The sequence below is a fragment of the Oncorhynchus tshawytscha genome, linkage group LG28, assembly GCF_018296145.1.
Source record: "Oncorhynchus tshawytscha isolate Ot180627B linkage group LG28, Otsh_v2.0, whole genome shotgun sequence".
Classification (NCBI taxonomy): domain Eukaryota; kingdom Metazoa; phylum Chordata; class Actinopteri; order Salmoniformes; family Salmonidae; genus Oncorhynchus; species Oncorhynchus tshawytscha.
Window position 1 is genome coordinate 4,876,459 of NC_056456.1, and position 13,121 is coordinate 4,889,579.

Genomic DNA, 13,121 nt, shown 5'->3' on the forward strand with positions numbered 1-13,121 from the left:
ATAATCCTAGTCATTAGTAACCTGCAGAGGTCAAATGGTATGTATATGTCAATGCCATGATGTCAGCTAGTCTACCTGGGTTCCGATACAGAACTAAAAAGACATTACAAACAATTAACATTTACATAAAATACATTATATATATATATTTTTTTAAATAGACATTACAGACATTTAACATTTACATTAAATACATTATATATATCTATTTTTTTAAATAGACATTACAGACATTTAAGCTAGCTGACGGGTAACACATTTCCATACAATAATGAACTCCAGGTCTTGTAGTAGACATGTTGTTTGGTTGTTTCCCAGACAGGGATGATACTCCTGCCTCCCCATGCAGCCTGAAGTCTTGGGACAGCAGTAAGTGCTATTACATTGGCTGAATCTATAACCGAACACTTCGATCCACTCGATTACTCAATATCCGAGTTCACGATTTGTTTCACTATAACCCCTCTTACAACTTGTTGTAATGAAGCCATTCATTACTGTTGATCACACCTGTGTGCCTCTCTCTCAGGTGCAGGGGGAAATCCCTACCCTGCCAGTCCCTCAGCCGTGTCCGGCACCTCCTCCACCCGCTCCCAACGCTCAGTGGAGAGCAAGTCTGTGGAGAGGTTCTTTGGCTCCAGATTCCCTCTGGGCAGACTAAGGTCATCTAACTCCTCTGGGAAGCAGGCCCCTCTGAAGGGCCACTGTCTGTCTGCTGAGGCAGAGAAACGCACAGACACGGAGTCCCCAGACTACCTCCCTCTGGTGAGACCACTGTCCTCTCGCCACTTCATACAGTCATTACAATAGATCCGGTCTGTGCCTGAAAGGTCTTAGGCCTCGATTCAATCAGATCAAGCGTTAACCGACGATAGCAGACACCCGCATAGTGGTGGTCGGAACTGCATTGGAGCCGTCAGATCGGTGAGCAGCTGATCTTGCGGTCATTGTCACAAAGCCACACCTGTCCCACTCGTGTTAGAAGTTCAGAAGGAGAAAGTATAGGCTCTATAGAAATGACACTGAAATGGAAAAATAATGAGGATTTCTATCATTCTATTTGAGGTGTAAATTACATCTCACATTGCAGTTTTTGAACTTGTAAACAAGTTTACATGGGATTGACTCCATGCAGCCAATGGCAATGTCCACTTTAGGTATAATCCCAGGAGCCACTTGTGGATTTGACAGCTCTAACGCAGTTCCACTTCCGACACTGTCAAAACAACCGCCATGTGGATGTTGGCTAAAGTGGATCTGACTTAATCAAGCCCTTAGTGCAATTGTATTAAAGGGCAATTCCACCCCTTTCAACCTAATATTCATTATCTCCAGCATCATACCAGTATCTACATGTAGGTACATACCAGTATAAACAGTGTAGTTATTCCCTCCGCAAGACAGTCAAACAAGCGAAATGTCGGTATAAATCAAATCATATTTTATTGGTCACATACACATGGTTAGCAGATGTTAATGCGAGTGTAGGGAAATGCTTGTGTTTCTAGTTCCGACAGTGTAGTAATATCTAACAAGTAATCTGATTAATTTGTTAAAGTGGCCAGTGATTGGGTCATTATTCTGTTTAGTGATTAATTTGTTAAAGGCAGCAGCCTCTCTGAGTTAGTGGTTGCTGTTTAGCAGTCAGATGGCCTTGAGATAGAAGCTGTTTTTCAATCACTCGGTCCCAGCTTTTATGCACCTGTACAGTGTACAGGTGGATCACACCTCGCCTTCTGGATGGTAGTGGTGTGAACTTTTTGGCCTTCCTGTGACATCGGGTGCTGTAGGTGTCGTGGAGAGCAGGTAGTTTGCCCCCGGTGATGCGTTGTGCAGACCGCACCACCCTCTGGAGAGCCTTGCGGTTGAGGGCGGTGCAGTTGCTGTACCAGACTATGATACAGCCCGATAGGATGCTCTCGATTGTGCATCTGTAAAGCTTGGTCAGGGTTTTGGGTGACAAGCCAAATTTCTTCAGCCTCTTGAGGTTGAAGAGGCGCTGTTGTGCCTTCTTCACCACACTGTCTGTGTGGGTGGACCATTTCAGTTTGTCTGTGATGTGTACGCCGAGGAACTTAAAACTTTCCACCTTCACTGCTGTCCCATCGATGTGGATATGGAGGTGCTCCCTCTGATGTTTCCTGAAGTCCACGATCATCTTTGTTTTGTTGACGGTGAGTGAGAGGTTATTTTCCTGACACCACACTCTGAGAGCCCTCACCTCCTCCCTGTAGGCCGTCTCATCGTTGTTGGTAATCAAGCCTACTTCTGTTGTATCATCTGCAAACTTGATGATTGAGTTGGAGGCGTGCGTGGAGATCCTTGATGAAAACCTTCTCCAGAGCACTCAGGACCTCAGACTGGGGTGAAGGTTTACCTTCCAACAGGACAACGACTCTAAGCACACAGCCAAGACAACGCAGGAGTGGCATCGGAACAAGTCTCTGAGTCCGGACTTGAACCCGATCAAACATCTCTGGAGAGACCTGAAAATAGCTGTGCAGCAACGCTCCCCATCCAACCTGACAGAGCTTGAGAGGATCTGCAGAGAAGAATGGGAGAAACTCCCCAAATACAGGTGTGCCAAGCGTGTAGTGTCATACCCAAGAGTTGATGCTGTATTCCCTGCTAAAAGGTGCTTCAAAAAAGTACTGAGTAAAGAGTCTGAATACTTATGTAAATGTGGTAAGTTTTTTTATTTTTAATAATTTTGCAGAAATTGATAAAAACCTGGTTTTGCGTTGTCATTAAGGGGTATTGTGTGTAGATGAGGGGGCAAAACAGTTTAATCAATTTTATAATAAGACTGTATCGTAACAACGTGGGGGAAGTCTGAAGACGTGTTCTGTGAATAAAAAGAAAAGCTCCTAAAAAGTCCTACTCTGTGACATCCTTGAGAAGGATAAAAAATGATTTGCAAAACCTGCACCGAGTTTCTAGCCAGGGGGAGAGCATTTTCCTGTTCTCTGCGATCTGTGTTTCAAAATCACGGTTTAATGTTTTTACTTTTGATGACAACAAAATTGCACTTTCTAATTTGATATTTGTACTACAAAACATAGAAGTGTGTCAATTATACATATGTAGGCCATGGTATGGTGCTGGATATAATGAATATGAGATTGAAAAGTGGTGGAAATGCCCTTCAAGTACTCTACCGATAATGAATCTACAAGAAGTATTTAGAGGTGGATACCCAATTTAAGAGTTAGTATCTGGTATCTCCTCCACAGGTGCGTCTCCAGTTGGCGTCTGGGGCCTTCCTCCTGACAGAGGTCTACTCTGACTGTATCCAGATCCCCCTGGACCGTCTGAAGAGGGCTTCCCCCTACAGCCTCCACCGCAGCAGCCTCAGCCCCCCCTTCCGCTGCACCTCCCCCAACGCCCCAACAATCCCCTCCTCCACCACTACCACGCGCCCAACTGGTACCCCCTCCACCACACCACCACCTCTACCAAGCCTCCTAGTCTCCCCCATCACCACACCTCTACTGGTACCAAGCCCTTGGGTGGCCCCCACACCCCTGACGACCCTCCCCTACTAATCCTGGACCCCCGACTCTGCAGGAGACACTTCTCCGACCGGTGCCAAGAGCCCCTGACGACCCTCCCCGACCCCCCTAGCTCCGAGGAAGGCTCTCCTGACACGACAGGTGGCCCTATCCCCCAGACCACCCAAGCAGACAGCGGGCGCGGCTCAGAGACTGACGTCTGTGAGGGTTCTCTGTTGGATCCAGCAGCTCCAGACCCCCAGGGGAGCGATCAGCTAGCTCTGGGGGACCTGGAGGGCTCGAGCTGGGCCACGGCCGTGGCTCTGGCCTGGCTAGAGCACCGCTGTGCAGGGTTTTTCATGGAGTGGGAGCTGGTGGCAGCCAAGGCGGATTTCTGGCTGCGGGGCCAGGAGCTGCCGGAGGGGGTGGACCTGGCCGGGCTGAAGGGGGCTGCCAGGCAACTGTTTATGCTGCTCCGCCACTGGGACGAGAACATCCAGCTCAACATGCTCTGCTACAATCCCAACAACATGTGACCACATAGCCACCATGTTAAAACCACCACAATATGCGAAATGACTTATTACAGTCACGACAACATGTGATAGTTACCAGTGTTTTCTCCTACTAGAACTTTGGTGCAGTTGCCTCCTACCTTGAATCATTTGTTTTTAAAATCAGGTTCAGTTGAAAAATGGCATTTGCACCTCTGGTTGCTAATATGAATGAGTCTGTGCCCCGTCTACATAAAAGAAACAGATTCCATTTTCCACAGTGCCAAGATCATTTAAAAGCCATTGACTTAGGTAAATTGAGACTTGACGGTGCAAACACTACTTGACTAACCCAAGAGGCCTTTAAGTACACCATATGAAACTACAATATTGACTTGATCATGTAAAGCTTACATTACTTTGATTTAGTAGATTTTGTCACTGCTCTATTTTCTCTCAGCTGAATGGCCTATTAACTGGGTAGTCTGTCTAACTTGCATTAGTGTAGAATTAAATTACTCAAATGTATGCTTGTGAATGAATGACATTTAATTAAAATTTATTTAGAGATATGCCTTTTATTTTCACATCTTTATGAACAGAATAAAACACACCTTTGGAATCAATCTGTCTTCATGTGTAACACAAAACAGTCATGCAAATCAAAACACACAAACATCAGCAAACAAATATGAGCACTAAATATCACCAATGGCAGCTCATTGAAGAACATTAACACTTAAAAAAGGGACAGTTTCCTACTCGGATTAAAAGGAAAGTTCTGCAAAATTACGTGAATATGTTGTCACGCGGAACTATTCATTTAAGCCTATTCTTGGACTAAAATAACCTTAGTGAGTGTTTCGTCCAGGTGTAGGCTTAATCTGGGTGTGGGAAATGGGCCTCATCTATTTAGTCTAGTGCACACACTGATCCACTCTCTGAAACTGTTAGAAAATAAAAACAATAGACAGATATTCAGTCAACAGCTTAGTTCTGCATGGTCATATTCTTATATGAAATGACATATATAATTCCGTATTTGCCTATGATGAGCCTTGTGCTAGCTAGGCAACGTCATTCCTATTGTGCCCAATGGGGGGCACCAAAAGCTTATTGCAGAGAACGGTTCAATTTAAAGTGTTCATTAATAAGTAGTAAAGTCAACATTCCCAGGTATGGAGTTGAGGACAAACAGAAATATTTCATATAATAATATATGCCATCTACCGGAAGCTTTTAACCAAAACAACTTAGTCAAGCGTGCATCATTTTTTTAAACGTATGGGTGGTCCCTGGAATCGAACTCACTATCCTGGCGTTGCAAGCGCCACACTCTACCAACTGAGTTAGAGGACTAGAATCTATTGCAGAGGACAGTTCAATTCAAAGCTTTGTCAATAAGTTGTAGCAAAGTAAAAATTCCCTGATACGGAGTTAAGACAAACGCACATAGAAACCATCTTTACAACAACAAATGGTCCAGTATCAGAGGTTCAGAACAGCTGGTTGCCAGCATGGGGACCGAAGAGTTTCTCACTCGATTATCGACAAGACCAGATAATACTCCACAAGAAAAATCATGAGCTAAAAGGTAGTTGACACAAAACATACTGTAAGCAAGAGATCCTTCCTTAAGATGTTCTAGACGACACAGCAAAACATTCAGCGTTTCTCCACACCACTAGACTCCCACTCTTAGATTTGTATTATTTCACTCTTTAACCTGAGAATCCTAATTGTTTTCAGCTTCCTCCCACGCCACAAACCTGCACGACTGCCAAATCGTAATACACCCCACATGCAGTCTCACTCAGTCCCTTCTCTCACCTGTATGTACCGCTATACGCTAGCAGAGCTACAGCGAGGTGGGTAGCAACAAACCGATGCGTTTAAAGACAGACCCCACTCCACCTCAATAACCCCCTGTGCGTCATGAGGAAATAGGCAAGACACGGTGAGGCGAGGGGTGAGAACCAGCCTAGGGTGGACGGCAGGGTCCTCTAGGGGCTAATCTTACTGGCTCTTGGCATTCTCTCCCTGGCGGGCTGGGGGCTGGGCGAACCACAAGGAGAGCAGCATGATGAGGTGACACAGGTGGAGGGCTGCTGAGCTGTATATGGTAGACGGGTAGGTGTTCCATGACAGCTCCACCAGACCCAGGATCAAAACCCTGTCCACAGAAACACCAGATAAGACATAACGTGAGAGGACAATGAGTGACAATAACAGGCCTTTTGACCCATCAAGGCTCAGAATTTATAGTAGACTAAAATTAGCAAATGTTCCCAATCCTGCATACGCCTGAAAACTACGTGGATGTCAATTAAGATTTGTGAAAATGTATGTTGGAAGTTAGGACCCTTCCCATTTCTACACATCACGGCCAAAAGCCCCCCCCCCCCCTTACCGGAGTAGGTGAGCCAGCTTCTTGACCCCTCCACTCCAGAGCAGAAAGGGTAGGGTGTGGAAGTACCAGACATAAAACTGGTAGTGCAGCGAGCGGCTGAAGCACATGCCGATGAAGTTAGATGTGAAGAGGATCAGCACCATCTGTGATCAGCTGTTAAGGCCTAATATACAGTCCATTCAGAAAGTATTCACACCCTTTGACTTATTCCACATGTTGTTGTGTTAGAGCCTGAATTTAAAATGGATTAAGTTGAGATTTTGGGTCACTGATCTACCCCATAATGTCAAAGTGGATTATTATTTAATTTTTTGCAAATTAATAAAAAATGAAAAGCAGAAATGTCTTGAGTCGGTAAGTATTCAACCCTTGGTTATGTCAAGCCTAAATAAGTTCAGGAGTAAAAATGTGCTTAACAAGTCACATTATAAGTTGCATGGACACACTCTGTGTGCAATAAGTGTCTAACATGACTTTTAAATGACTACCCCATCTCGGTACACCACACATACAATTTTCTGAGGTCCCTTAGTTCAGCAGTGAATTTCAAGCACAGATTCAACCACAAAGACCAGGGAGGTTTTCCAATGACTCGCAAGGAAGGGCACCTATTGGTAGATGGGTAAAAATAAAAAACACACGTTCTTCCTAACTCAGTTGCCGGAGGGGAAGGAAACCGCTCAGGCATATCACCATGAGGCTAATGGTAATTTTAAAACAGACTTTAATGGCTCTGGAGACAATTGAGGATGAATCAACAACATTGTAGTTTCTCCACAATACTGTGAAAAGGAAGCCTGTACAGAATATTCCAAAACATGCACCCTGTTTGCAATAAGGCACGAAAGTAATACAGCAAAAAATGTGGCAAAGGAATTAACTTGTTTTATATATTTTTTAATAAAGAAGCAGGGTCGTGTTTCAGAGGATGCATGGCTATCGACCTTCTACCCCTTTTTCTCCCCAATTTCGTGATATCCAATTACAGTCTTGTCCCATCTCTGCAACTCACCTACGGACTCGGGAGAGGCGAAGGTCGAGAGCCATGCGTCCTTTGAAACACGACCCTGCCAAGCCGCACTGCTTCTTGATACACTGCCCGTTTAACCCGGAAGCCAGCCGTACCAATGTGTCAGAGGAAACACTGTCCAACTGGCGTCTGAAGTCAGCTTGCAGGTGCCCGGACGGCCACAATGAGTCTCTCGAGCGCGATGGGGCAAGGACATCCCGGGCCAGTCAAAGCTTTCCCTAACCCGGACTACGCTGGGCCAATTGTGCGCCGCCTCATGGGTCTCCCGGTCACGGCCAGCTGTGAAACAGCCTGGGATCGAAGCCGGGGCTGTAGTGATGCCTCAAGCACTGCAATGTGCCTTAGACTGCTGCACCACTCGATTTAAAAATTGTCTTTAAAATCTATGGCAAGACTTCAAAATTGCTGTCTAGCATCAACCAACTTGACAGAGCTTGAATAATAATTGGGGGGAAAAAAGGCAAATATTGTACAATCCAGGTGTGCAAAAGTCATAAAAAGACTTACCCAGAAAGACACACAGCTGTAATCACTGCCAAAGGTGATTCTAACATGTATTGACTCAGGGAGTTGAAAACTTATCTCATGAAGATATATTAATGTCTTATTTTCCTTAATACCTTTTTCTTCCACTTTGACATTAGAGTATAGCGTATAGATCAATGACAAAAAAATTACAATTAAATACTTTTTAATCCCACTTTGGAACAACAACTTGAAAAAGTGAAGGAGTGTGAAAACATTCTAATAACTATATGTTCGTATTTGGTGTGAAAAAAAACGAACAAATATAAACACAAAGTAATTGGGTTTTCTACCCATATCCACTAATAGCCATCTTTAGTTACAGCTCTTAAGATATACACTAGACACGGGTACTTCGTGGCCAGAGACAGACCTAATTAAATAAAGGTTAAACAAATAAAAAAGAACAAGATAACTGTGTGTTTAGAGATACAGAACAACACACCGGTACTGTTTCTAGTCATGACTCCAGAGACAGACTGAGGAAAGGATATGATCTGAGGTGAGTTTCTGTGCAAGGAGGACTCTCTTGCCTGGCTCCTTCAGCAGTTCCATGATGCTCTCTTCGGGCCTGAGGAGAAACACGTGTTGGTTTAATTCAACAGAGAGCGCACCTGGTTAACAACAAAAAAGCAGAGATGGCCAGACGGTCCCTTTGGTGTACAAATATAATTTAGGCTGTATCTCCTTTTAGGCTCCACTAGGGCCAAGAGTTTTGGCCTGACCATGAACATCTCTGGTGCTAGAGATAACCCCAGTAGCCCCCTCTCTCACCTCTTCCAGCGGCGCAGGGCAAATAGCAGCAGAGCTAGCAGGTGGGCGGCCAGGAGCACCAGGTGGAAGTAGCGACTCAGAAACAGCCACTCCGGCAGGAAGCGCCAGTTCACTGTCCATGTGAACATGAACTGACGACCCAGGTCAAAGGCCCGGGTCATATAACCAATTGGATTCTCCATCAGGAAGGGTAGGCCCAGCAACAACTGTGATGAGAGAGAGAGAGAGGTGAGGTGGAGTAAAGATGGACAATCAACAGAATGGAAATAGAGTACGCAAATCCTAATTGTCCACACAGTGTGGAAAGTGGATGGAACGCTGGGGACAAGAGGCATCTGTGAGTAAAATTTAAATGTAACAGTTGAAGCAGATGAAGGAGGTCCAAACCTGGATGGCAGCACAGAGAGAAAGCTTGGGTATGGTCCTCATCAGGCCAAATTCAGACAGCAGCAAGAAGAAAAGGCCCGGGGCGAACAGGAGCACGTTCATCTTCACAGACACTGCTAAACTGTCCACAGCAGAGGTAGAGGAAGTTGTCATTCAGACCATGTGATAGGGGCTACCACAGTCAGATGTTGAGTTCAGCAACTCAGTTCTGCCAATCTAAATTAGAGCGTTATTATCATGAAAGGTGTCCCATATTGGCCCGCACACTGAACCAAGTTAAACTGAAATGATCAAACCGAAGTTGAACTGAGCTGGGCTCCAGCTGTGCAGAACCAGGGTTTACACTTGCCTGTAGAGCCCGCAGCCCAAAGTCCAGCGGCCGTCCAAGAAAAAATTGACAGCCCCAAACAGCATCATCATGGCCACGGGGTCGTTGAAAAGACGCAGGACGAAGATGGAGTGGATCCGGTAGGAGGCACAGCACACAAAGAAGAACACATAGGGAGGAACCTGGAGAGGAGGAGAGTCAAAATGGCCCTTTTTTAAAATCATGGAATAGATTACAGTCTTATAAAGTGATGAATTCCAAGTTGCAATAAAAACGAAATATATTTTGGGTAATGACAACTAGCTAAGTACCAAAGAAACAACGTCACGTTGCAAAACAGCGTACAAAGGAATACGTGTTGCATCTCACCTTCTTGGTGCGGTGGTATATCCTGAAGACGAGTAGCAGAGTGAGCAGGTAGAAGACAGCGAACAAATACTGGGCCAGGCGGATATTCACCCCATGGTTGGTAACGTAATACAACGCTGTGAAGATGTACACAAACCCTGCTGGGTACCTGGAAAGGTAGGTTCAGAAATCAGTTTCAAGACTGTGATCTTGTTCACGTTAAGACAAGTCAGACTGCAGACACACAGACACACACACACTGGGAAAAGTGCAATGCATTGTCATGGGTCTGGTGAAGATTCAAATGCATGTACAAATTCAGGTAGGTCCCTCCGTTTCGTTTGCTTCCTAGAGAAAACGGGAAACCATTTCCGTTGCAAAAGGTTTTGCAACAGACATGTTTTGCAATGGAATCCGGCTAATGAATACATCCCCGGGGTTGCCAATACTGGTATTGGAACCTGGTTCCTTAATTTGTAGAGTGCCACGTATAGGGTAGTGGAACTTACACCAGAGGGCCTGTGTCTCCTTTGAGCTGGGTGTAGTCGTAGGTGCCGTTGATGACTCCCTCTACCTCATCCATATACGCCTTCCAGTCGATCTCTGTGTCTGCAGGAGAAGACATTCACCAATGAATGACCGGTTGCATTGGCAATAACTTGTCATATACATATACAAAAAATGTGGATGAAGGTACCTAAACAATCAAGTGACCGTAAGAACAGGTCAGCAGCAACTACCAAAGAAAAAAAAATCAAACAAGAAAGGGAAACTGTAGCTATACATTAAAAACGGTGATATGTGAATTTTCCCATATGTGGTTATACCTTGGCTAGTAGAAAGGGTTGGAAGCTATTTTTCAATTTACCTGTTCTTGCTGATACTTCCTTCGTTCTCAAATCGGAAGAAAAGTATCTTATAAATGTCTGTTGAGTTACAGGTGGTTCTCCAGTGAGAAATGCCTGGACTGGGTGTAGATCTTTGTTTTGGTCGCACTGTGTGATGCACTATCATCTGCTTCTACAAGCAAAAAGTGGCGATGGCACATAAAAATGACTAGTTCCTGCAAAGATGTTGGGAAATGCAAGATGTCTGGCAGCTAAAATGGCAATGGAACGCCTCACTGTGAAAAACGTTGATTTTACTATCTTAATGAATACTCTTTTTTGGAGAACCACCTGCAGCTGAACACTTATAAGATAGACTTTTCTTCCGAATCGAGAGAACGAAGCATCTGCAAAAACTACTTAAATTACTTCTGACCCTTCCTACTTGCTCTCAAGAACCCAAGGGATTCTACTTTATACCAACGGTTCTCAGCTATAAGCACTGGTGGGACCATGTGAACTACAATCCTGACACTCTGTTTCAACATTTAGAAACCTAAATAATAAGTAATTGCTTGTGATACGGTTTTCCAAACATAATGGAACTTATGTTACATTTCAGCAATAAAGAATATTTAGAATAAAAAGAGATTAACTTACTGTGGCAGGTTTGCACAGTTCCATACCGTTGTTTACCTCGAGCCAATGAACTACACTTCCTCCACAGTTACACTTACATAGGTGTTGAGCACGCTAGATAGCACTGGTGTCGTCTGTAATAAGCGCTGTAACATGGAGATATGTCCATGTGGGAAAACAAACCATAACTCTATAAAGCAAAGGTGTGCAGTAATTTAACAGATATGTTGCCAAACCATACCGCAAGCGATGTATTTTAACGTCAGAACGAGTGTCTGGGATCTTAACAAAAGTCCCCCAGCAGAAGATACTACAGTCAATAGGGGCCAAAGCAGTTAGGCGAGTCTATGAATGGGTTAGCCTCTGTAGTGCCAACTGTCAAAGTGAATTTACAGACGTGGTCACGGTCCCTTGTGATGTTGCCTAGTATGGACGAAATATGTAGCTCTCAATAGCTGTGGCAAGTTTAAGTGTTGTTGCCAGAAGAAGCATGTATATTCTGGTCGGGGGAACATTAATGGCCCGTATGCGCGTTCTGAAGGTTAACACGCATCACTTGCGGTACGGTTTTGGAAACAAGGAACGTTGCCATCTTAATATCAGCGACAAATATACTTTAAAAAAACAAACAAATGGTTAAATTATAACACAAGAGTTTGGGTTAGTGTTCTCACAGCCATATTTCCATGTTACATCGCCAGTTTACGCAAGACAGATGGAAATCCACCTGTCCTAATTAGTGTAACAGTATAGCTTCCGTCCCTCTCCTTGCCCCTACCTGGGCTCAAACCAGGGACCCTCTGCACACAGACAACCCTCGAAGCATCGTTACCCATCGCGCCACAAAAGCCGTGCCCTTGCAGAGCAAGGGGAACCACTACTCCAAGCCTCAGAGCGAGTGACGTTTGAAACGCTAACTAGCGCTCCATTTCACACCGTTACACTAGCATGCTCTGAACGCCAGTGTAACTGGGTAGGGAGAAAGTGTACTGTAGTTCGCCAACTGGAGGCACACACAGCTTATGGATCAGCGCAGGACTGCTGCAGTAAGTGTATATTTTTTAAGAGTTTATTGCCGATATGAAAGATAGATTACAAAAACGGGTTCGCAAATAATTGTTGACGTTTCTAAACGTTAAAACACAGCTTAGGAATTGTAGTACAGCCAAACGTGGCTAAGTTAACGACTGAAAACCATACGAATAATAAGGGTTTAAGAGTTGAATATTAGGCATGCTAGTAGATATAGACTTGCAGTCGTTGTGCTAAGGTCAGTTAACATTGGCTCGCGAAACTACCACTACCTTCCTTCATACTGGACATATACATACAACTGGTATCCATGAGTTCATCTGACTCTGGGGAAGTAGATAAAGGCCCTCAGTGTTAAGGACCTCATTGCCAAAATCTCGAAGTATCCTTTTAAGGCTAGCCGCATGCTCAAGCTAAACCGCTAGCTACTTACATGCTACTTTTTGTATGACCCATATGTTTATTCCGATCTCCAGGAACCACAGAACAGAGGCGACCAGTATTGTGTACTCCGCCTGGAATAATATCAAATGTTTCTCCTGCCATAGTTTTCGAAGTGTCGCCCACACTCGAGACAGTGGACCAGGTGATGATTTTTTCTTCACCCCTCCTGCCATTTCGGCTTACGCTAGCTACGTGGCGCGGCAGCAACAGTACATTAGTACCCCGTCACATGATTCAGTATAGCGTCAACCAGTCGTTGGGGAGTTCGTTTTGCATGACCCGGTGTCCCGGGTGGGAAGAGTTTGTACATTTTACACCATTCCATTGGTCATTAAAGATGCCACCGAGAAAAATGTTTGTTATTGATCTTTCATTCTCACTGAAAGCAAGCC

At 44.6% G+C, this 13,121-nt stretch overlaps 2 protein-coding genes across 3 annotated transcripts in view; one reads left to right on the forward strand and one right to left on the reverse strand.

Moving 5' to 3' along the window:
- The window catches only part of vwa5b2 (von Willebrand factor A domain containing 5B2), a 35,322-nt gene extending 30,711 nt beyond the window's left edge, over positions 1–4,611 (forward strand). The window contains 4 exon segments of the mRNA XM_024390923.2: positions 319–369; positions 530–765; positions 3,234–3,377; positions 3,380–4,611. Coding sequence (XP_024246691.2) covers positions 319–369; positions 530–765; positions 3,234–3,377; positions 3,380–4,027 — 1,079 coding nt within the window. The 3' untranslated portion in view covers positions 4,028–4,611.
- Positions 4,538–12,975, reverse strand: alg3 (ALG3 alpha-1,3- mannosyltransferase). 2 transcript variants are annotated; one of them, XM_024390927.2, is made up of 9 exons: positions 12,719–12,975; positions 10,297–10,396; positions 9,809–9,956; positions 9,461–9,621; positions 9,112–9,232; positions 8,725–8,930; positions 8,445–8,521; positions 6,396–6,540; positions 4,538–6,158 (listed from the first exon to the last, which is right to left on the reverse strand). In XM_024390927.2, exons 1-9 carry the CDS (start codon positions 12,900–12,902, stop codon positions 6,002–6,004), a joined length of 1,299 nt encoding a protein of 432 aa, XP_024246695.1. In that variant the 5' UTR covers positions 12,903–12,975; the 3' UTR covers positions 4,538–6,001. The 2 variants fall into 2 exon arrangements, with proteins under 2 accessions (XP_024246695.1, XP_024246696.1); XM_024390928.2 differs by lacking the exon at positions 12,719–12,975 and adding an exon at positions 11,275–12,024.
- Between the last annotated feature and the right edge of the window lie 146 nt (positions 12,976–13,121).

Excerpts from the sequence above, each read along its gene's own strand:
- alg3 (XM_024390927.2), bottom strand. The coding sequence starts at position 12,902 with ATGGCAGGAGGGGTGAAGAAAAAATCATCACCTGGTCCACTGTCTCGA. Across the intron at positions 9,622-9,808 it reads TATACCACCGCACCAAGAAG|GTTCCTCCCTATGTGTTCTT; the intron begins GTGAGATGCAAC and ends CCTCCTCTCCAG. Across the intron at positions 8,931-9,111 it reads CTCTCTGTGCTGCCATCCAG|TTGTTGCTGGGCCTACCCTT; the intron begins GTTTGGACCTCC and ends CTCTCATCACAG.